The following is a 26,406-nucleotide window of genomic DNA, read 5'->3' as shown; positions in this document are numbered from 1 at the left end:
GCTTCATTAAAATAGAACTCGAACTAGAAGATATTTTTATATTTGATCTTGTTTTGTGCTACAATACGTCCCACTTTGTCACTTGCCATAAGGACGAGATTTGCTTGTATCTTATACAAAGAACCTGACAAGGCGTCCTTATGGCAGGCGACAAAGTGGGACGTTTTGGCGGCTGCGGTCAGAATTATGCTAAAGCTGCTGTCGCATCTACTATACGCATTGAATGTCATTTTTGTTCCGTTATTTATTTTTCCTGTATTTACCTAGATTAAGTAATAAAATTGACCATGTGACATTATCTAATTGTAGCTTGGTGCAATGAACACCGGTCTTATTGTCCTCGGACCGGCTACGTAGAACCACTTGTATAATAATAATTAGCTACGTATATAATTTTCGTCGTTCGTCAAGCGCCTCGGGTCCGAAGCACGCATTAATTAGACCAAAGTCTCCGGAAGTACGTCGCGTGCTTCCATCGGACCGATAGCTTGAATTATTTATACTTTTAATATTGTAATTATCATACAATAACACGTGTCTTAATAACTAAAGGATAGAGACGCGTTTCGCGTAAAAATTAACCCTGCCGCTGCCTTATTATCATTTGTGTTATTATATAAAATGTTATAATAACGTTTACCACGGAAAGGTTAGCTTGATAAGGAGATAACGTTTGCTGTCAGCGTTCTATAATGAGCGCTCGAACGGCGACGCGTCGGCCGAATGCTAATTTCTTTGGCGGCATCGCTTGAACACGCAATGTACGAATTCTTTTACAATTTGTACTTGTTTGTTGAACTTGACGATCTTGTGATAGTGAATGTTAGTGTACGAGTTATAATTGAGACACTTAAGAAACGCATTCCTAATTGGAGGAGCCGAATTATCAACCAGTTTTAAGTCTTGCTGGTTATTTTTCGTCGTCCAGGAGAACGGTTCTAATAATGATTGCCTCAAACTTATAAATATGGACACCCTAACCTCTATACATATATATCTTACATAGTTTAATTTTATAATAAATATTTTCCCTAAGTCGTAAAGCTTCTATAACACTGCTTCTATATATGTATACACAAAAGTAGATAACGTTAGATATACCTACTACACCTAAGTAAACATGAAAGTACCGAGGTACGGACATTGTAGATACATACCTAGTTGGTTACAACATAACACCTACATTTTTTATGTTTTAACGAGCTTGTAAATTTAATGCAGTTATGAATATTCAAGCATGAAAGTCATTGCAAATATTGCACTAGACATACAAATTAAATCAAGAACTACGTACCTATTATCATCAACTTATTTGGGAAATGTTAATATCCATCAGCAGACCAGTTTAATGACACCGTTGCATTCTTATTCGAAAGTTTGAGCTGAATCGTATTTATCGTCTATTACGAATAGAAAAGGTTCGTACAAGTGAAAAAAAAAAACAAATAAAGGCGATATTGCTATAATTGTAATAGAACCGATCTTATATACATGTTTATCACAGTATTAATTTATTTTATATGCAGGGGGGGGGATTTTTGAATTTCGAGCGCTCGATTTTGTCACTCGAATACATTTTTGCCTGAACTACTAAGGTGAAACATAATTTAAATATTATTAAATTTAAATATTATTAAATTTAATATATGCTTTTAAAATACCTATCGACTCAAATAACGAGCTTTTTTCAACCTCCAGAATATGAGTGATGAGTTTATGACTATAAGCTAATATTAATATGTATCATAAAGTGTACCTACCTGGAAAAATCCTCTTTAAGAGCGAGTGTGATGAAAAAGCTTGTATAGCACGCGGTAAGAAGTGATGTACTCGTATTAAATCAAAGTGAGAGCCGTCAGTATTGTTTGGTAACTGGGAGCTCATGCGTGTAATGTGAAACTATGTTCCACGCCATCGGAGTCTCGGGAAAGAGTGCTTATTATTAAGTGATTAAATTCATATTGTATTTTAATGAGGTTATAAATAAAACTCGATTAATTAAAGCAGGCACTTAGTAGGTACATAGAATCGTTTTTATCTCTGAATTTTCATATTTACGGCAAACACTCTTTCTACGAATGACAAACTTGCTCATCGCCACGCGCTTACGCTAATCGCCGGTAGTGCAGAAGCAAATCCAAACAAAGAAAAATCTCCTAAAGTATTTATACTGAGTAATCTTTGGTAAACATATTTTATTCGCCAGTTCCGATCTGAGCTTGTACAGATATTGTCCAATAAGTCCATGAAAATAAGTAGAGCAAGTTTGTGTTTTTTTGTCTCACGAATTACGTACCAATTCCGCTCTTCCACAAAATCGATTATCGCAATTACGACAGCTGTTCATTTTTAGGGCTCCGTACCCGAAGGAGGGAAACAGAACATATAGTTGTCGGCAGGAGAGATGAGATGAATTATTTCACACACAGCTAATTAGAGTGCTAATTAAACAAAGGTAGTGAATGAAAGAATGAGTAAATATATATATATATATATAAAGAACATTGTTTCAGGACAAATAAATCCTATTTTACAAAACAACTCTTCTGCCAAACTGCAGGACAATTTGTTGACATAGGGACTCCCTTCCACAAACATAGATGGGTAGACATAGCTATAAGGCTAGTTACTTGTTAAGTACATCTTTTGCTTATGGTGGTAACTTTAATTTTGTTTAATATAAAGATTTTCATTTTAAACTTACACATCCTAAGTCACATGAAATGATATGAGGACTGGTTAATATTAATATAACCTCATTAAATTCTATGTTTTTTTAATATATTAAACCCAAAATTAGTGATTTTGTGTTATGCATCGTGGTGCCACAGAATTGCGAGTAAATTTATTAAGTAAATATTATCTCAATTAACGATATGTGAGAATTTCGTGTCGGTTTCAAATATATAGTATATAATATCCAATTTATTACGTGAGAAACACGGTAGGTACCTATTGCTGTCAATGAGCCATCGATGCATGTCAAAATTACCTAAATACACGCAATATGTAATTGCATTTGATAAATGACAGAATTAAAGAAATAAATACAGTGGGAAAATCTTACATAAAGGACCGAAATCCCACAGTAGGTTAGCTCAATAATGTGTGTGGTGGGTGGGTACTAGACGACGATAGGTTCGCCCATGATAATACTTAAATAAACAGAAAACGGCCAAACATCAAGAACAAATATTCGTGATAAGCACTTAAACAAATGCCCTCATCGGAAAAGTTTCGCGGATAATTCTATAATATTGGTAATAGGTGCTTAATTTACTTTCGTAACAGTATCTACAAGTGAAAAAAAAATCACACCTATTATTCAGCATCATAGCCATCATATAATTAGCAAAAGATTATATACTTTTTAATAAGCTGTATTTCCATTTTCATAAAAAAAGTGCCCAGAAAATTTGAACATAAAAGACCAAGTACCTAAATTGCTTCACAAAATCAAAATATTTATTTAAGACTGACATTGGCTTCGTTAAAAACGGAACCCTTCACCGTCATCGGATAAAAATGCTGTTTATTAATGTTTTAATTTTCGTTATGATGTGCATAAAATTTATTCGGCCTTTGGGGCCCAACCGAGTGTAGCACAGCTGCGATAAAGTATAGAATTACATTAAAACTACCGGTTCTTTAAAACAATGCGGGTACCCGTTGGACCAATGACCATCACTAGGTACACGTGTCACCATGTCCGGTGAACACGTGAACAAGTGAACACTTCTACTGGACTTTCTCACGGATGCATTAGTCTAAGGGTATACAGCACTTAGGCAAAGTGCCTGTGTTTAAAAACCGTTCTTTTAAAATTAACGAGGTATTATTGTGAAATGTCCAATAAGGGAGGGCAATATGGCTAAATTGTTAATTAGGTATCAGGCAAAAATCTAACACCGATATCACACACAGTATCTTTCATCACCTTGCGAAGAAATACATACCTACCTATGATAAACATATTAGATATTTACAAAATAATTTATCGTTGGGTGTTTTTACATATGTAGACACGCCTTTATTACTAGCACCTTTTTCTATATATATTAAATAATGTACCTATATATTTTCAGCACCCTTGCCGACATCTATTAATAGAAATAGAAATCAACTTTGTGTTGTTATTCATTATATATGTTTTTGCATCTGATAATTTTTGGTGACTGAATAATGGTTATTTTAGAGATTTTTTATTATTATTTACAAAATTAAATGTAACATATTGTACTTAGATACTTACCATATTTCGCTGTTAGATACTGAATAAATAACGTCGAATGCCATAAAAAAATGTATGATTAAAAAAGCAGGATACAACCCATAAATTAATACTTCGACAGTAAATTCACGCTTTCAGCTATGTAAACGAAACCTTACAACATCCAAACACGAAGAATATTAACGACTTTTTTTCAAATTAGAACGCTATACGTAACTGTCAAAAGCGAAACCTGTTATTTACGAAGCCCAAATGACAAGTTACGTCTAATAATTATGTGGAGCAATCGAGATGTTATCATTTTTTTTTTATCTACTCAAATAGGAACATGGAAGTTTGTGGAATATGGAAAATGATTTTTCATTATTAGTTAGATATTAGAAATTGGGTTTGATCGTAATACGGCGAAGTACAATATAAAACAGTTATTATTTTAACAGTACTATGTTGTACTTTATTCAGTAGTTCCAGAGTTTCTTCGTGATCTTACCTTAAAATATAGGCTAACCCTCTTATTTATAAACGTCTACTAAAGTTACGATGCCGCTAATAATCGTTTGTTCCTTTCCGACGTATTGGTATGATGGAAAGGGACAAACGATTATTAGCGGCATCGTAACTTTAGTAGACGTTTATGAATAAGGGGGTAAGTGTATAAGTGACTGATTTCTGTAAAGGATGATGTAGGTAACTATTTTTTATGTGGTCAAATGATCCTGTCTTTGTAAATAACTAAAGTCTACTTATGTAAAACCAGATGGATGGAAAAAACAGAAATAAAAATCAAGCCCTAAAGTTTTTACAGAGTGCTTCATTCTTAATGGACTTGGTCCATGTCGTCGCCAATTTACACGCACACATTCACATTTTAGTGTGTTACTTAAAACAGAAATGTATAATTCATTACAATAGTTTTATAGAATAAACATCGCGGTAATCGAAGAGAATGTTATTTAATCTTTTTATTTTTGAGATACAACAAGCCTATTGATATGATTTAATATATACCTGCATAATAAACCTTTTTAAATTTTAATCTTTGAAAAAGGGTAAATAAAGGAATTGTATACATGCACACCATGTATGTTCTTATTATTTCTCTTCCATCGTGGAGACCTTTTACATCTCCAAACTTAATTTATTAACCGAGGAGATTTTACGTCTCTGTAAGTATTGTCTATAAGTAATATAGACTTATTGGATACATAGTTATAAGTCATGTAATGTATTCTGTAGCATTAGTTTATAAAACAGTCTTGACGCGATTTATTACATATAATTTCAGTTTGACGCCTGGAGAGATCTTACACCTCCAAATGTAATGTATTTTTAACCAAAGACACTTGATCTCTTTTATATCTTTTATAGTAATTATTTATTTTAAGATTTCTATAATGCAATGCTTACCCAGCTATTGGCTATTGTGTTTATAATGTTACTATGTATTTTCCACTATATGATGTTATTGTAAATGTTTTATTGACTTGTAAAATACTAAGCCATTGAGGCCTACTTACAGAACAATTTTTTTATTTATTTTTATTAAATAACAGCAATAAGTTTGTTGCTTCTGACACAAATAGAGTTTTGCATAAATGTTATATTATCTTAAATTGGAACACTGATTATTTTTTTATTTGTAATCGTAGGTAATAGTTTGATCGTAACAGAAGAAATAATAGCCGTTATCAACTTAGGAAACAACTTATTTTTTCTAATAAGGAAGACATCGAATATTAAATTTAAAGGTAAGGCTTTTGCTTCCCCTTTGAGTGGGTATTTCATGTCTAGTCTAAATAGCCGGGAAGATGGTAACCTACCCTCTGGCAGCAATGGGCACGCTGCCACATGGCACGCCTCTAATCGTACGCTTCCATGAAACTGCGAACGATGATGCTCGTAAGTCGTAAGATATATTTTTATTGCAACCCATACTTGGCAATGTTACCCTTAATTAAAAAAAGTGGTAATATATTTTACTTTGCAGCGGCAGTTGTCTGTTTACAAGAGTTAAAATATTTTTCATGGTGATACTAAGCCCTAATCCCAATAACTAACATCTAAGGGTCTTCTATTAAGGGTTGGTCTTGATTCGAAATTGAATAAGACAAACTACATGAGGTATTAACTATGTTAGGAACAAAAACGGTTAATATATTCCTAATTCCTAAAGCGCTATTCATAATTTCCGCAATTTTATCGTTCAAAATTAAATCCCAAGACAAGGTAAAGAAAAGTTTGAATTCTTTACAAACCAATATTTTACTGGTAGTGGTTCTAATTTGATGATGATACAGACATGTCTTCGCTCGATTGATCTTTAGTCACACATTATAAAGTTGTTGCTAGTTTATTAGCAGTAACTTCAAAGCTCGGATTACATCTGTCATTCATGTACTTTGATCATAAAGCTGCATAATGGCGTACCTACATGACAATATTATTAGTCGAGAAATGTTGTCTTGCGATTTCTTAATATACTTAAATCAAACCATGTCAAACTATGTTTAATGTAAAACTGCTGTAATAATGTGAAATTCTTTCGTTTATAAGTAGGTACATGAAGTATTTTGTGACATATATTTTAAGTTTCATATTTCTTGTTTAGAAAATTAGAATTTTTGAACATATAAGATACCAAAAAGAAGAACAAGAATTAACTGGATTCTAAAGCATGACACCAAATGGCAACCTGGTCTCCCTCGGTACAGGCCTGGCCTAGTCCGGGGACCCCTGCAAATTCCATGTTGTGCTGCACTGATATGCGCATTACGAATAACATCTGCGTTTAATTCATGCGAATTTTTTAATATGTGCAATACAGATTATTTTTATCATTTCTTTGTCTATATAAAATTTGCTGTTAATTGCATCTTTTCCCATAGTCTGTGCGGCTTGCCAATTGCCGTTATCTCATTTGCTATTTATTACTACTGATACGAATGGCCAATGACAGCCAGACTATAAATCTAGTGTTGTCATGTCATTCGATGAATTGCACCGAATCAGGGCACAACACTATCCACGATCCACGTGGTCTTGTCGAGGCACGGAGGAAATGCATCTGTTCGGTTGAGCCATAATGCTGAAGCTGCGTATGCTGGTACTTATATCCTGGTGGACGCAGCAGAGAGCAGTTAAATTAAATTAAATTAAGTTGAATTAAATGAGACAACATAACCAGTAACAGCTAATCACGGCAGTGCGGTAACGACAGCAACGCTATTTTCTAACAAAATTGACAGTAACATCTGATGTGACAGTGACTTAAGACGCTGCATCAGTAACGATGCTGCGGCCACAATTCGAATACAACATTAAGGTTTGTGGTCAGTAGCGGAGTAATTTAACGTGGCAAGGTAATTGCCACATCGAAAACTAATTTCAAATGGCGTTCTTACTATCAGGTACCCGTAAAATTAAAATTAATATAATTTCATAAAATATAACGATCTTTTTTCTACTTCATGACCTGGTATTTTAAAATTTCGAATTTTGTTACCACCTATGTTTGATTTCCGAATATTTACAATTCGATTGTCTAATAAACGAATAATGAAAATCCCATTTATGAATTTTATTAATATAAATGATTTTATAATATTAGGGTTCCGTAGCCAAATGGCAAAAAACGGAACCCTTATAGATTCGTCATGTCCGTCTGTCTGTCCGATTATGTCACAGCCACTTTTTTCCGAAACTATAAGAGCTATACTGTTCAAACTTAGTAAATGGATGTATTCTATGAACCGCATCAAGATTTTTACACAAAAATAGAAAAAAAAAACAATAAATTTTGGGGGTTCCCCATACTTAGAACTGAAACTCAAAAAATATTTTTTCATCAAACCCATACGTGTGGGGTATCTATGGATAGGTCGTCAAAAATGATATTTAGGTTTCTAATATCATTTTTTTCTAAACTGAATAGTTTGCGTGAGAGACACTTCCAAAGTGAAAAAAAGTGTGTGTCCCCCCCCCCTGTAACTTCTAAAATAACAGAATGAAAAATCTAAAAAAATATATATGATATACATTACCGTGCAAAATTCCACCGAAAATTGGTTTGAACGAGATCTAGTAAGTAGTTTTTTAATAAGTCATAAAATAAAAATATTTTTTTTTTCATCAAACCCATACGTGTGGGGTATCTACGGATAGGTCTTCAAAAATGATATTGAGGTTTCTAATATCATTTTATCTAAACTGAATAGTTTGCGCGAGAGACACTTCCAAATTGGTAAAATATGTGTCCAAAGTGGTAAAATGTTGAACGAGATCTAGGAAGTAGATTTTTTTTAATACGTCATAAATGGTACGGAACCCTTCATGCGCGAGTCCGACTCGCACTTGGCCGGTTTTTTTTACTTTGTCGTTCAGAGCGAAAATAGAAGCCCTCGTAGCTTCAGCTACGCCTTCGCGGGTCCTAGCCGGAATAAATAGCTTATATAATAATTGACTGTACTTTTTTGATATCGATAAAATACTGAAGCCGCGGAGGCGAACGTTTATGTATGTATTCTGTATGCGATCCCCTGTGCATATGCGATTCCGTACTGGCTGCGTAGCCAACATGCTAATCGTTAACGCTCAGCGAACGAAAAGTGACTGTCACTGTAGCACTAATATGGAAAACTGATAAATGGAGAATGACTACGCTACGCCCTGGAGCGTTAACGATTGGCACTTGGCTAAGCATCCTGAACTCGAGGGCGGAGGGGGTGCTTACTGATTAGCGTCAGAAATAAAACGATTAAAATGGTCACTCAAAACTTAACTATGACCACTACTTGACTACTACTTGACTTAGGCAACTATGATCATATCGTAGAAGAAAACCGACAGCATGTCAACTTTGCCTCAGACCTGGTCGACCTCTGACATGAATATGAGGAACTGATACAAGATCTGCCAAGCGAGTGTTCCTGTCGACCATTACCCGAGGTGCAGTGCCAGAGCCCGGGGAGGAACGCGTAGAGCGAGTCGAGCGCCGCGCCTCTGCTGGCGACCTCCGCACCGCGTTCCCCGGCCTCGGCCGCGCCCGAGTCTATACAACCTGACCTCAGGAGTACCCGGAGCCAGGAGACGTCACAGTCAACCGATGACACCAGTCAACGACTCCGGCAGGAGCCCGCCTTGCGCCGCCTGGGCCCGGCGCCCACCGCACCGCGCCCCCGCGCCCCAGCCATGCCCATGCCCGCGCGCCCCGACCAGAGCCAGGACCCCCCTACGCAGTCGATGGTCGTCTACTCTGATGGTATATGGGCCGGCCTCGGATCAATGTCGAGGGCATGTCTCCTGTAGAAGGTGACAAATATATGTATGCGTAGTGCCTCCCTCAAACGCTTAGCGAAGGACAAATTTGATAGGGACACCACTCTAATTGTACATATAGGCGATAGTGGGGGCATATGGAAACCCCATTTCAAAACCCCTTATGCGAACACTGTCCTATATTGGGCAGTGTGTAATTTATAAAATTATTTTATGTGCTTTTCCGCATTCCAATGTTGGCATCTCATGAACATAATATTAGAGTGTCCAAATTAAATTCGATGCTGTACAATGTGACATGTTACAAAAGTAACTACCACTTCATAGCCCTCAACCAAATTTTCTAAAGAAACCTTTTTGTATGATTATTAGATGTACCTATATGTACCGAGAAATTGTAAAGTGACGACAGCCAAATTATTCTTACTTGTATACAACATTGAGCCTGGGCTTTTCGACTTTGCAGCTAGTGGCAACCTCGCTAGCGGTGCTGTGAGCGCCGGCGCGTGCGCAACCTCTCCCGTGGGCCGCCCACATTATTTAAACTGACTGCTGAGACAGCGGAGAAGCCCAGCGAGATCCACCAATACCTACAGGGCTTCGGCTTCTTCAGCAAGGAATTTAGAGGTGGGTCTTTTTTTAGAATCTCTAAATGTAGATATTATGTGCATTACGGAACACGGGCTCAAGAAATATTAATTGTTATTACTCAATATTTATAAATATGATATAGTTATCTCGTTTACTCGAAAGTCGGCCCTTCTCATTGATCATAGTGAAATGAAAATTTAAATGCAAAGAAAGAAACGTTCAAACATTCTATTGAGCGAACTATAGAAATATCATGCTTGGAAATGGAGAGTCACATTAATTAATAAATGTGTATAGACCACCTTTGTCGGATTCTAGCCAGTATGAGTGCGTGATGGAAGATAAGCGTTGAAACGAGTCTTTCTTACCAGTAAGAAGATGGGACTTTAATGTTAATATATTAGATCCCACACATGCACACACAGTAAGAATTCTACTTATACAGTTTCGGTTTTTTGACTTGTTTCCGCTTTTCAACGAGCCCACAAGCATAACAGCCAGCACGATGATATGACAATAGTGAAGCTATAAAGAAAGAGATCTTTATCTACTTCAACTCAGATCACTGTGGTCAAAAAGCATATTTCCAAGTCCATGTTATAAAACTGAATACAGGTGATCAAGATCTTGATGTACTATACAAGGAGCTGTCGAATGTGATACATGACGTCCACAAGAATATTTTTAAAACAAAGACTCTGAACCAAGGCTAACTGAAAACAAGGTTTAGTTACTGGGCCACAGCGGGTATCCATAACAGCAGGAATAGACTGTATGACCTTTATGAAATGAGGAACATTAATCATGACGAGAAATTTGCAGAAAATGTAAGAAAATATTCTAAAGTGTTTAAGAAAGTCTACACCGCAGCTAAGTCTGCATTTATAGAGGTCACAAACTCAGGTCAGCAGCAGCTGAGTAAAAGCTACTTGGACTGTAATAACCACTGAAACTGGAAAAACGAAACCTAGTGATACTACAGACTGAAAGTTAAAAACCGAATATTGTCTTCAGACCTCGATGTTGCTGGTGCATTTCAACACTTTTTCACCACCATAGCTACAGATACTAGTTACATGGGGGTCATCATTCTAATCATCACCAAACTAAAGTTGAAGGAGTTGGGCGGACATGTTGCTATGCAGAGTGATGGCAGGTGGACTAAAATGTCAACTGAATGGTGGCCGCTTTCGGATGAAAGAAGCCCCTAGCGTCCGTCGGCTCGTTGGGTGGACGACATTCAGAAGATTGCGGGTCTCTTCTGGATGAGATTAGCTCAGGACCGGGACACGTGGCGTAATAGAAGGGATGCTAATGCTTAGCAGTGGACGATAAAGGGCTGACATGATGACTACCCGGAACTTGAACTCCTCTGTAGCAATCACTGGTGTTTACTTAGACACAAACAATGTCAAGAAATGCAGCATGGAATTTTACTTCCAATATACTGACCCCTATGAAATCATTAAAACGTTCGAGTCCTTGAAATCAAACAATACTGAGGACCTTTGGGGGATCTCTGTGAAAGTAATGCAATCTGTAATCAACGTCGTAGTCGCACCGTATTTAGCCGATGTTTTTAACACTTGTGTTAGAGAATCTGTGCAGCAGGCAGCGAAGATGACCTTGGACATTGTAGACCTACATATTTCAATACTTCCTGTTCTCAAGTAAAATGTTTAAAAAACACGTCACAAATGCACTTCTCAAAAAGGAGTACTATAAAATAGATGACTTCTTGGGAGACAAGGAACCATGGCCAAGTAGTGTCATCTTGATGCATACAAGCTATGTATTCCGTAGCATTAGCTTATAAGACTGTTAGCTTAACAGGCTTGACGTGAATTTCATTTTGACACTTGGAGAGACTTTACACCTATGGCAATTACTTATGTTAAGGTTATTATAATGTGATGTTTACCCAGGTTTTGGCTATATTTCAAAACAGATTTTTGTTGTATTTTTATGTCACTAGTCGCTATTATGATGTTACTGCAAATGATGTATTGACTTGTAAAAGACCATCAAAACCAAATTGCTGATTTTTTTTTAGAATTTTTGAATTTAGAGCTTATTCATGTACCGGTTCATTATTCATCAGAGTGATACAGATTTGACCACAAAAATGAAATATGGCTTACCTGTTGGCACGTCTAGTAGAGTGGACGTTAACGTTGGCTACGAATAAACCTGAAGTTGAAAGACATAGGCAGAAATTTAAAGAAAAAAAGCTACCCCGTCCTTTATTATAACAAAGAAAGATAAACATCATAAATGAAATTGAAATAATGACCACTTATAGAACGGCCACACCCCACTTAGCCACAATAAGGGGCTGTCAACCGGAGATTTGCTTTGCGGTTGAATTGAATGACAGAAATGTTAATTTATGTTTATACCTATAATTGGACGTGTTATAGGTAAAAGTGGTTAAATAAAGTAGCTAACAGTGTGTTTGCTTATTATTCACCATATACAGTGAACACGTTGTTTTACTTGACAAACGAAGAGGCAAGAAGCACCGACTTCAAACATAAGATTTCCCGACAAATAAGGGATAATATTTAATGTTATTATTTTTGAAGTTACATTTCTTTTTTTTTGTATAAGTGATTTTTTATTTACATTAACATTAGACATAATGGATATATACAGAGGATTACTATAACTAGCTTAAATCTAAAATAGCCCTTCAGACATCGTCCAAAGGATGCTGGCAGCATTTCCTCGTTGTATCGCAATACTGATACGTTGTGCGGGGATGCCGCTAGAAGAGCTAGCCGTGCTGTGTAGGGTTCCGTAGTTACTCTTCGGTCACAATAAGCTAAACTGGAGCTTAAAGTATAGTAAATTGTTAACCAAGGGATGAAATGGTATCTTTCACCCGAGTTAAACAAATAGGCAAATTTGCATAATCTACCTAATTAAAGTAAGTCTTTTTACTATGAAGGGGAAACTTTTTGCGATAACTCAAAAACAGCTAAACCTAGTTTTGAAAGACCTTTCCAACGAAATACAATTTACGTGTAGGGGAGGGACCCTAAAAGAAATTAAATTTTTATATTTTATTGTACGACTTTGTCGGCTTTATTGATTTATATATCCATGCCAAATTTCAGCTTTCTAGCACTAACGACCACGGAGCAAAGCCTCGGACAGACAGACAGATAGGGATTGCAAACCGGATTGGTTTTCAATCCGGCCGGATCCGGCCGGATTTTGGCCAAAGTCCGGCCGGATCCGGCCGGACCGGATCCGGTTTGGTATAGGGATATAAAAGTTAATTAAATGACATATTTTTCTACTTTTTTGCGTAATACGTATTCCTAAATCTATAATTTGAAGTTAATAAATAACTTCTTAACAAGAAAATAGAACTTGGGAGTAAAAAGTGTCACAATGTCAATATCACATTAAAAACAAAATTTGAAATCGGTAATTTATTATATTCAACCATTCAAAAGTGCTCAAATTTTCGTTTACAATTATAAATTTGATTAGTTTACAAAGCTTGATGATGGGATGTGGGGTGGGAATTGGAGCTCCTTGAAAGGACAAGTTTTCGTAACTGTTCTTTGATTGAATTCTTTGTAGAGTCTGTTCGGAAAGAGAAGAGTCGTGGAATGTATTGGGCCCCATACATTCCACGACTCTTCATTTTCCTCATAAACGTTGACATCCATTCTAGCATAGAGAAATAAGAAGTACATAGAGTGCTCACTCCATACATCAGTTTGGTACCAAAACGCTTATTATTTTCGTAGTCGGCATCGAGTAGCGGAACTCTCAGTAAGGTAGACGTACTAGTGCTCGACGCTGCACTAGTCACCGACATGGAAACTTTATTTCATGGAAATATAGGTTCAATTTGAACAACGAAGATTTTTCTGAATTCGAACTTAATCCTTGTCACTTTGACATAAAGTGCCCATGTCGAGTACTAGTGCAGCGTCGAGCACTAGTACTTCTACCTTACTGTTACTCGACAATAGATATCGCGGCAAACAAGAGTAACCGGAACTCTATTTTCAACTCCTACGCTTACTATTATTTATTACTTTTAACGAAGATATTTTACTTTTAACCAATTTTGATATTAAATGCGCTCTAGTATTATCTTGCTCAATTTTTTTTGTTCGAAAAAGTAGTAGACTGTAAATTTTAAAAAAATTGTACTTTTATTTATTTATGGAAAAGTATATTGGTCAAATTATAGGGAATAACACACGACACGACGATCTCATGCGAAAAATAATAGAATGTAGGATTGAAAACCATTACGGAAAGGGACTCCCTAAGAAAAGTTACATAGATCAAATAAAGAATTGGCTAGACGTAGAGTAGCATGTACCAGGAGATGAAGGAAATGGCATGAGATTGGATGAAATTGTAAAGACAAAAGATTCTCTCTTAAATTTGAATAGAAAAGAATCTATAGTTTATCATATATATACATATATCGTAGAAAACTAAAGATTATCAATATTATCATATATTCTTCATTCACACATATTGATGAGCCCAACTGTAGTCGGTTGAGTACCGCCGACTTAATCCTGCTCATTTGTTTACTTTTAATCTCTTATCACAACATTATGACACGACATTAACCTTCTCTTTAACATAAATTACAAATGCCTTCCATGGCATCTCCATCCTTTATTTTTTCCTTCTATTACAGTATTTATGTAATCGTCATATCGTGCCACCAACATGAAAGAAGAAGAAATCCTCTTCTGTTCTCAGTCATCGTCATAATAAATATATTTTTATCTTACTAAATTTAAACTTTTTGATTCGTTTTTTGTTCTGTTCAACTTCATACCTCGTATCCGTTGCCTTTTCCTCATCTGAAACGCACAGCGCGTGCTGTATTTAGGCGTTTTTTTATTTTACCGGATCCGGACCGGATCCGGTGATTTTTACCGGATCCGGTAGCTGCTGAAAAGTGCCGGATCCGGCCGGATTACCGGATCCGCCGGAACGGATTGCAATCCCTACAGACAGACAGACAGACGGACATTGCGAAACTATAAGGGTTCCTAGTTGACTACGGAACCCTAAAAAACGGTTGAATTGATAACCACCTTCTTTTATACAGTCGGTTAAATAATATGTCAATTTCTTGGAACTAAAGCTTACTAAATATGATTGATTATGCCATTATAAGTGCCGCGAAAATAATTTTTTTTGCTTGTATGACTTTTTGTATTTTAGTTAAGAATACTGAAGGTATGAACGAACCCTCCATTATGCGTCCGACGCGCACTTGAATAGTTTTGTATAATTTATGCGACATAAACGAACGCATTTTTTAAATTTTTTGTTGTCAATTTGTTAATTTTTTTCTCAGCTTCAAAGTAGAAGTAGCCCTAAAAGGTTAATAATAATTTTAACTGGATAGGTACGTAACTTTCATTTGTTCTAGAATGAAACATAACTTTCACCCTTCCCGCTTATTTGAATTTGTTTCATTTTATACTCTAGAATGACACTACTGGCAGTAACAGTAAAAAAACCACCACCACCGCCTCACCGATAATTGCATCAATTGCATGCGATTTCAGATAATTGCCGGCTGAGTAAGTGCAACGAATTCAATCAATCGATCGAATGGCGCAACGTAACGCAAATCGTACGCAATTATCGGTGAAAGGCCCTATTAATACAACGCACATTTTGATTTGCTAGGTGGTAAGTATGTTTGTCTTTTAGGGTTCCGGTGCCATGTCCGTCTTAAGTGTCTGTCTCTCCGCGGCTTTGCTCCGTGATCGTAGGTGTTAGAAAGCTGCAATTTGGCATGGATACATAAATCATGAATGGCGACATTTTTCGATAGGTAAAGTGAATCGGTCCGAAAGAAGAAAATATGTGACCAAAAATATGAACAAAATCGTAAAACAATAGCTTAACAGTAAATACTTTCAATGAAAACTATATCGAACATGATCGGTCCAGCCATTTCTGAGTTATAGCAAAAATTCTTCTTTTCTTAGTAAAAAGAAATTCAAAGCGCTGTGAAGGTACCCCCTTATGCTTGTAATGTACATGATACTTACTAATAGCCCCCGTTTAGCCTATTCTGACACAACGGTAACTAGGGAACCCTACACTGGGCATGGCCTGACATGCTCTTGGCCGACTTTTTCATGTTGATTTTGAATGACAGTCACTTAAAAGCAGTTTTAATTTTCCTCGCCTCCCCGTCAATGTGATTTTTTTTTTATTATTAAAATTTGATGCATTAAAACTAACACACTACTTATAATTTTTTCCACGCAGGACTTTAATTTTAACGTTATAAAATTTTTAATGATCATCAAAAAATATGGGAATCACTTTCTAATATTGGGCGAATACGAATATTTGTAAACACTGATATCCTGAAAAATGCAAATACTATAAATATTCGTTGCATCAGCATCACTCATAAGTTAGGTAGGTATAGGTATGTAGTATTTTTGATGGTATTTTGATACACTCCACAAAATTGACATCTTATATTTTATAACATTTGTACAAATCTAATGACACAATAGCTAGTCACCGGTGACATCACCACTTTTTGCAACGAAGGCTTTTGCTCAATGGTCGCCAGGTCATGGCTTGTCAACTTAAGTAAGGATGGAGCTCGAACTAGTGTTTGCCATTGTTACCTCGGAACTACGAGTACGAGAGAAAAGCTTAACGATTAACCTACTTTGTAAGTATTCAGAGTGGATAAGTTTGAACGGGAAAAGTATTGTTTCCGCTTCAACTTTCCAAGCGTTCGGTACTAACGTAAAGCATACTAATGGAAATTGGTTACGTACTTGCAAATAGGTGCTGCTTACTTATTACAATAATCAAGTTATACTCATAATTATGGGTGCATTAGATGGAAGCAATATTACATTTCGCTCTATTTGCTGAAATATCCGTGTTATCTCTACCTATTTCTTTAAACGCAAATGATAGTTACTTGTAAATTTTCCGCAAATGCTTCAGCGACAGTATATGTTTAAGTATTTTTCAAATTTATATTATAAATTAAATGTATAGTATCAAGCACCTCCAATATTAGTTGCAGCGTGACGCTCGCAATGGCAGACGAGATATTCGCGACCATCTTGTATGACTCTTCTTTCACCCGATGGACGGAAAAGGGGAGGGTAATCTTTTGGAGTTAATTTTGATTGGATGCACGAGTGCTTATGTATATTTCTGAGATGGAAAATTAGGCAAAGTTATTGGACGCGGGAAATTATTTTGATTGTCAAGAAGATATTTTTTGATCATGGATGCTAGCATAGCAAATGACGTTTATCAATTTCATTCATTTTGTTTTTATCTGCTTTATCGGTGCCTTTTTTTATATGGTTGTAAAAAAAATATATTACTTACAAGAAATCTAATAAATTATACAGGTTGTTTTTTTAGTCACCTGCAATAAGTTACGGAATGGGTAATCCTGAGCCATCCAGGATATAGGTCATACTGAGCAACTTTTAGTATGGGACCAATACCGAAATAGCGAAAGAAAAATTTACTCTTCCATACAAAATATCAACCTCTGACTGGCCAAAATGAATTGAAACAGCCATTTTTTTTCACGATTTCAGGTTTGGTCCATAGTAAAAGTTGCTCAGTACAGGGACCGGTCCGGTAGCCCCTTCGAGGGTTTTGAAAGGGGTACTTCGTAAAGGCTTTGCTTACCAAAGCCGTTTCTCTCTTAACTCCTTTCATTCGGCTTTTAAAGGAATTCATAATCCCTTAAGCAGTTCTCTTTTCGAATGTCTGATACCCGTTCCTAAGCTCTAACCTTTTGAAGGTATATCCCTTACAATGCATTTGCCTTTACCAACGTTCTCCATAAAAATAGATTCAATATTGCTAATTCATGATTAAAGTGAAGGACTGTGTGTCTCCTACCCATTTGTAGCGGTAGCTCTGAAAGAGAAATCCCTTCCTACAGCTTAGCAAAATGAACCGGTAATCAATTCATAGGGAAAGAAAATCGTTAGAGCTATTCGATAAGCAACTAAGCCAGATAAAGGCTTTTTTTCTGGGCAGGGGAAAACGGGTTGCTGGTCAGTATGACCTATATATTCACCCCGTAAATTATTGCAGTTGTGATTTTGAATATTAGGGTATAATTTGTTTTGCAAGTAGTAAGGTGACGTTAGGCTCAGATCTGCTATGCATTTTTTTCTGAACATTACAAATTGCAAATAATATATAATGTTATCAACAGTTTATATACTTAAATCTTTTATTTGTATAAGGTATAGTTAAACTTAAGTATATTAATATTTCAGTGAAAACAACCTTCATTCAAATGATAGGTTGTATGACGAAAGATCGAGTGCATCTAGAGTAGAGTTGTTCTTATACATTACCTATCTTTGGCTTCGGTTTGTATCGGACTTAGGTGGATGGTTTTGCTTAGATAGACTTTCCTGACGATTAATTTAAGCTCACGCTAGTGAACAAGTGAACATTATAGGACACTCAAGCCTTTATTAAGTCTGTTAAAGGTGTTTTCTATGTTTTAGTTTTTACAGAGAGTCATACCTACCTATCTGATCTTAGACTTTATATATATGAGCATATGTTATGAGCACTACGAGCATTACATACCGTGCAAATTTTTCGGTCATACAACTCATACATATTTAACATGTTAAAAGTTCGCATTTAGCATAAATTTCGGTTTTCATGTAACGTTTCAAAAAGAATTGCAGATTGGCTATAAAAATATTTATATCTGACAACTTTTGCGCTATCCACACAGACTTTTCCTAAGATACTTGTAGCTGCGGTTTCAACGGGCGGCGTAGTGTTCTGGAAAAGTTATACTTATGACTTACGTCTTGTTGGTTAAAGAAGTCGTCCTGAGCATCCTCGCTGGGGCAGCCCATGTCCTGCAGGAGAGGCGTCACGTGCCGCTCCCAGTCATCCATTATTACGACTCTTTTACAGCTACTAGACCGGCTAACACAGCTCCAACGACTTTTCACAAACAAACCGTGCAGTCATTCTAGCTTCTTACACTAGGAACCATCCGTACACATTTCGCGCCAAAAACTTATGAGCCGTCCGATTTCCACTAGAAGTGGCGGGAAAAGTGCGATCGCACGCGACACTCGGCTATCACAGTCGAGCGAGAGAGAAAAAACAGGTATCACGTGCCCGCCGGTACCGGCGCGGCGAAAAACGCAAGAGAAAAGTCTGTGCAGGCAGCGTGCGGAGTCAGTGTGGCGAGGAGCGCGATCCCGGCCGCCCGTCGACGCGACCGAGGCAGGAGTGCGTGGCGTCCGCGCGGCCGCACGCCCTCTGCGTCGCGCCGCCTCGCGGCCCTCTCTCTTCCCCGAACAACCTTCACATCTCCCCGTCCTCTTTCCTCGAGCCGATGCCGCACGCCTCCCATGGGCGGCCGCGATTTCCCGCCGTCCGCGGCCGCAACATGGCCGTACCTCTCAGCCCCGCTACGTACGCTTACCAGCTGCTAACATGAACCATCGCCAAGCTCTTAGCGCCAACCAGAAAACATCATGCTGCACATTTTTATAGTAAACAATGAACCGGCGGTCTCTGCCGCTCGCTAAGTAACTTAGCAGTCAGTTAGGAAAAGTTGATGAAAGTTTTTCATATGTATACTAACTTTTTTACTTACTATGACTCTGACCACGCCAACGTTGCATAAACTTACTGCCCAAATAATATTGATATTACTTCCTTAGATTTTACGGACTAAAGCTAGGTCCAGTTAATCAGTGATGAAAATAAACGAAAATCTAGTTGTATGTTTTGGTTATTGTAGGGAATTTTCATGAGTTTTAGGACCTTATCGTGTTAAGTCACAGAATAACTAATAGTACCTACTACCGTAGTTAAGTTTAGTTTATGACCTTACCGTTATTCTAATGTAAGACCTCATTTTACCTATGAAAGCAATAAATTACTGATTACTGATTAAAGTACAGTCAAAGAATTTAATATCTGTAAAATTTGGTATCTCGTCACACTGTCACAGTCACAGTGACAATCAATGTGAAAATAGTTAGGGACCTCATATATGTACTATTGTCACTGTGACAAGGTACGAAATTAAATTTCTTGACCTTATCTACGTAATTTCATACTCTCTGGCAACCCCGCTTCTGCCACGACACGACATACATTTTCATCTTCAGACTTATCTTTATGGAAGATAGAAGTAAGGAATAAAATTTCCATGTACCAAAGTGTCCGTCAAAAAAACTGAAATAGGTGGCACTACAGTATCTAGAATATAAAAAAAAAACAAATCATCGACAGCGCAGTTTATAAGGTCAATAACGTCTAGGTTCTTAGCTACTCTAGCGCTACTCTGGAGAGTTTTGGAACTATTGTTTATAGCTGACAGCTGGACACCTTTGCAACGGTTCTGCCTATGGAGATTTCATTCCTTACCTCTACCTTCCATGGTTAGCTTATTTGAAGCCTAAATCAGACCACAACTATGTCGATATATCATATATGCCATTCATACTTAACCACTTTTCAATTCTATATCCGTTGATTCTCCCAAAACTCACCAATACAATTACTAACCCCGGTCATTATTAAAAGCGTAGCATAAACATAGTTAAACACTTAGTGTGCCAAAGTTCCTGAAGACCGTACAAGCGACCAATTAAAAGTTAAATGTCTAATTCTTGTTAGACTCCGAAAGTCCGCAACTACCAGCTTCACTAAATTGAAAGTTCTTCAATGTTATGTACATAGGTACACAACGGACGACCCACATAATTACAAAGTTAGCTGACTATCAGCAACTTCACCTAACATAAAATCACCCAACTATAGTCCCAGTACTACAACTACGATCTATACCAATTCAACACGTAGGTAACTAAGTATCAATATCAATCTTGTTTTATGTGTCACATGAGATTAGCTTCCATTTACGAAATTATTTTGCCTCAGAACTGCGTCATTCAAATAATATTCTCACCTGAAAAAATATATTTGAGTTCATTTTGGACCAAAATTGAGAGCTACACCCCGTTTTTAGGGTTCCGTACCTCAAAAGGAGAAAACGGAAACCTTATAGGTTCACTCGTGCGTCTGTCTGTCCTTCTGTCCGTCTGTCACAGCCTATTTTCTCCGAAACTACTGGACCAATTTTGTTGAAACACTGTACAGTTTGCAGAGATGCAGAGAGAGAAAAATCGTGTGATGTACGGAACCCTTGCAATGCGAGTCCAACTCGCACTTGGCCAGTTTTTTATTTATTTAAAATAAGAATTTTTCTAATAGTAGTAGTACAAACGTTTTCTCCCAAAATCCTATGTAATCTAATAATGCGGAACAATAATTAGTAAACGAAACTATAATTGAATGCATACTCGTAGTTACTCTGATTTAAATTTTGGAGGAATAAAGACAATAAAGTTAAAACTACCTACTTTTGAGGTTATACAATTTCTAAACTGAAAAACGGACTATGTATCGGGAGGTTTTACGGTACTCGATATAACCTCAAAACGAACACCTGTGGCCCAGTCGCCTTATGATTTTTAATCAAAACTCAAAAATTGTATTGAAGCTTTTCGGGAATAAATACCGCGAGGAAGCGGTCTAAGGGTTTATAGGTAGAAGTAATCTGGGATTAGATTTCTAAATATGAGGGTGAATGTAAGGTAAGGTAAATTTGCATAAAAATGTCCTGTAAAGTTGACTTTTCTGGTTAAAAATTAGGCGGAGAAGTGCATAGTTTTTGGTCATCAAAAATTAAAGCTTCTTGGTTGTTAATTGCTGTAATATGTGAACGATTTTGTACGCCTAATACAGACGTCAGCAACCCAGTTTACGAGCTGCAAGCGACTCTTTCTCCAGTTTCTCCTGTGTGGAGATCGACCCACATTAACTTAACATAGGATACCTCATGACTTTTAATAAATGATCATAACAAATACCCTTACCAGGGTTCGAATCTGGGACCATCGGCTTCATAGGCAGGGTCACTACCAGGTCAGACCGGTCGTTACAAGAGATTATTCAATTCCTATAAAATCGCCACTGTAAGTATATAAACTTCTTCCAAAACAATCACATAAGCCACCTAACGAACTCCTTGCTCCTCTTATTATATCTATCTCATATCTCCTCGATGATTCGATTAAATGGAAGTAAAGAGGTCTGGTTTATTTGAGGTGACTTTTTGCGTAATAAAAAGACAGTAAAAGAGTAAGTACAGTAGGAAACATTTAGAAGCTCGTTAAAACATGTCCCATTAGCTTCGGGCTACGAAAGGAACAGAGGAGGAACGAATGCTTCAGGCGCAGATTACTTAAAGTAGAGCACAGGCGAAACTTAAGACGCACGACTGCACGTATTGCACATTTAGTACCTATACACTAAACTCAAAACTCCTATTACCTGACCATTATGCCTTTGCAATAGCGTTTACGAATTATCACTTAACAGTGCGGATGGTCTTTTCAACAAAAAAGTAAAATGACGAAAATAAAAACTTAACCTAACCGGAATAATCTACGATGGGGTATATATGTACCCTTGAATATGAATATTTTTTATTATGCATATCAAAAATTATTATACGTGAGACAAACTCATAGTAAAACACTTTATGACTGATTTCATTAGGTATGTAAGGTTTACGAAAGATCAGCTAATATTACAAACCAACTGCCGGTCAACCAATTTAAGCATTATAAAACTTGCCAAACATTCTGTAGTCCCAATAATAAATATTTATTATAAATGTAGGTATACAAAATCGTGAGGTTATTTATTATCGAGGAAGAAAACAAGGAATTATTGGTGGTATCTGTAGTGGAATACCATAATCTATGCTTGAGGAGCATTTCCTCGTGACGCAAATAAAGGTTAATATTATTCTGCGATTTAATTAAGGTATGTAACGGACCAGTGGGGCGTAATATCACGTAAATAAGTTAACATTCATTCGTGCAATTAGATTTTTCTTGGAATGTAATAAAGGTTCAATTATTTTACCTGTTTTCTGAATGTAGTGGAGTGATTGCGTTTGCGTATAAAATATGAAATACCTATTCTAAATATATGAACGCACAAAAAACAAACATAAAATTCAGTGGCGGGGCAAGACCAACATTTTATGTGGGCAAGGTACATTTAGCGAGGCCCTCTGGTGGCGCAAGAAATAAGGAACATTTTTACGTTGTGTCCGAGATATTATACTTATATGAGGCGCGAGGCCCCTCGGACCGCGAGGCCGTAGGCGGAGGCCCACGTCGCCCACGCCTAACGCCGCCTCTAATAAAATTCTGGCACCTTCATACATTTTATAACTCATGCCGAATGCTACAGGTATTTGGTAGGTTGTTAAGGCTGTAAGTACTTATGTAAACATGAATTCTACTATAGCGCCAAGTCAATAATCGCAAGTAAAAAAAAAATCTAACGTGTAATTTGATACATGAGAACTAAGTATTGCATGCATGACCAAGGCTCTATAAAGAATTGCACGGATTTTCATTTCACGTACTAAGTATAGTCTTTATCAAACGGGAAGGGCAGGGTGATATTTGATTTTTTTCATTAAAATGCGATTACGTTTCAGACCAATCCTTTTTTAACAAAAAGAACACACCTTCATAGTTTAGAAGATATCCCTTTGGACACAAATCACAAAAACATATGTTATAAAAATAGAAAGATACATTTTAATATCGTTGAGTTTCATAAGTAAACGAAACAAATAACACCGCTTAGATCTAACGTGAAAATGGTAAGTTAGGTTAAAATAAAACCTTTATGCTTCTTTCTCAAGAAATTTCAGCCGTTTTCCCAAGCTTATTTTTTCCTACGCCTGAGGTCCCCACATAGTATTGATAACGCAATCAAGAAAAGAGCTAGTACGAGTATAACAGGATTTTTATAGGGACCCCAGACGCAAAATAGTATTTTGTGTAACGAAAGAAGCCTGAAGCAATTTAAAACTATTTTAATTACTTATGTCGTAGTTTTTAGGGTTCCGTAGTCAACTCTTATAGTTTCGTCATGTCCGTCTGTCTGTCTGTCTGTCTGTCCGAGGCTTTGCTCCGTGGTCGTTAGTGCTAGAAAGCTGAAATTTGGCATGGATATATAAATCAATAAAGCCGACAAAGTCGTACAATAAAATCTAAAAATTTAATTTTTTTTATGGTACCTCCCCTACACGTAAAGTGGGGATGAAAATTTATTTTTGCTTCAACCCTACAGTGTGGGATATCGTTGGAAAGGTCTTTCAAAACTAATAGGGGTCTTCAACAAACATTTCTTGATAAAGTGAATATATTCGGAGATAATTGCTCCGCGAGGAAAATAAATGTGTCCCCCCCCCCCCCTCTAACTTTTGAAATCTTGGAAGTAGAGCTTAAGAAAGACATTAAATGAAAACTATAGCGGATATGATCAGTTTAACTGTTTTTGAGTTATCGCAAAAAGTTTTCCCTTCATAGTAAAAAGACGTACACCCGTACACCCACAGTTCATCCCTTGGTTAACAATCTACCATACTTTAAGCTCCAGTTTAGCTTATTGTGACGGAAGAGTAACTACGGAACCCTACTCTAAGCATGGCCCGACCCGACATGCTCTTGTCCGGTTTTTTTTACATACAATAAATACGTTATAGTTCGTGTCATTCACGACGACGCGCAGATTTGTCAAATGTAACCTTTAACAACATGGCAATACGACACGAGTCAAGGCACGCGTCTTAGCGAATGACACGATCTATGTGATATGATATATGGAAATATGATAATAAATATTATTTGACAAAGGTGTTTTTCATAATGGTAACGACGATCATAGAGGACAGAATACAGTCTGTAAATCTAATACGAGCGAATCTTTTAACGGTGCGGTGGTTAGTATAGGACATAAGAAATGTAATTAGATAATTTTTACTTAGAATTGCAATTAAAATTTTAACCATACAAGTTAATTCGGCCCGCAATGTAATGCAAACACACTCGCGTTAAACGCTCGTTGACAGTTACTTTCAAAAGCTCATATCGCGTATGTAATGTCATTATTGTTATTAACTGCCAGGGCCGGATTTAGGGGAGGGCAACCGGGGCTACTGCCCCAGGCCTCCACAAAACAGGGGCCACAATAGAGAATTCGGAAAATTTGCCATTTTATTTGGAAAAAATTTGGGGCCAGGGGGCCTCCACTCCTTTATCGCCCGAGGCCTCCAGACCTCTAAATCCGGCATTGTTAACTGCCATGTGTGGATAAATAATAACCAAGTAGATGCTTTTTATCTGATAAACGTAATACCAAGTTTCAAAAAAAAAGTTAGATACTCGTACACGTAAAAAAACTACAGACTTAAAAAAGCAATTTATTTTAATACCTATTACCTATTAAAAGCACAGTTTAGTTTCGCCGGTTTCGCCACAGATACCTATTTTCCACGTGTCTTCCTTGGATTTCATAACAGGTTTCGCAACGTCGTTTGACTAGCTCCTTAACGTGGCGAAGATTGATGGTATCTCAGAGTTTCTGAAAAACTTCAGTTATCTTGTTTCCCAGTTCTTCTTCTACCTCTTCTTCCTCTACTGCTTTCAGGGTCAAGTGCAAAATGGCGGAGGATTCGGTCTTGTAATGGAACTGGTACTTCATCGTGAATAGCTGCTCCCTCCACCCTTTCAGTCACGGGCAAACCTTCGCGAACTCACTGTACACAATTACTGTCGCGTTTTTTTTTTTTTTTTTTTTGTTCTGGCTTTTGTTACATTAGCCAATGTCAAGTTGTAATGGGATTAAAAGTTAGGGAAACTAGGAATTAGGAAGTACGGATATGACGAAAATTTGGAAAGGGAAGGATTGGATTTACTGTAATATATATAATTATAATTATTATATGCTATATTTTAATATCATTCTTTTCTAAAAATACAGATAAGATTTTATAAATATCATACGAGTTACTAAATAACAAGCAAATTATGGATGTAGGAAATGGGATGCGTAATGATTCAAGGCTGGAAAGAAAATCAGACCGATCATGAAGAGAGCATGCAAAAAAAATATGGTTCAGGTCCCCATAGTCACCACAAGAACAAAGAGGATCCGGCTTTTTATTTATTATGTGTAAATGCGCCGGAGAACAAACATGCCCCAGACGCATTCTACACAGAATAGAAGTTACAGTTTTCGAAAAAAATATTTTGCTAAACCATGGTTTCCGTGGAATTGACGGCTGAATATGCCTATAATGTACACCTTTTGCGGTTTCCTTATTCCAAATCTCATTCCAATCCACATACAAATACACTTTTGACAAA

The 26,406-nt window shown here is 36.8% G+C and overlaps 1 protein-coding gene across 2 annotated transcripts in view; it reads right to left on the bottom strand.

The window, feature by feature from the left end:
- LOC133530946 (homeobox protein araucan-like) overlaps positions 1-19,551 on the bottom strand; it is a 124,943-nt gene extending 105,392 nt beyond the window's left edge. Inside the window, exon 1 of one of the 2 annotated variants that reach the window (XM_061869173.1) lies at positions 18,946-19,551. In XM_061869173.1, the coding sequence (XP_061725157.1) occupies positions 18,946-19,038 (93 nt within the window). In that variant the 5' untranslated portion in view covers positions 19,039-19,551. The remainder of the gene's footprint in view (positions 1-18,945) is intronic. The other variant, XM_061869033.1, reaches the window with a different exon arrangement.
- Positions 19,552-26,406: the final 6,855 nt, after the last annotated feature.

The sequence above is a fragment of the Cydia pomonella genome, chromosome 1 (assembly GCF_033807575.1).
Source record: "Cydia pomonella isolate Wapato2018A chromosome 1, ilCydPomo1, whole genome shotgun sequence".
Taxonomy (NCBI): domain Eukaryota; kingdom Metazoa; phylum Arthropoda; class Insecta; order Lepidoptera; family Tortricidae; genus Cydia; species Cydia pomonella.
This window is presented reverse-complemented; position numbering and strand designations above follow the sequence as displayed.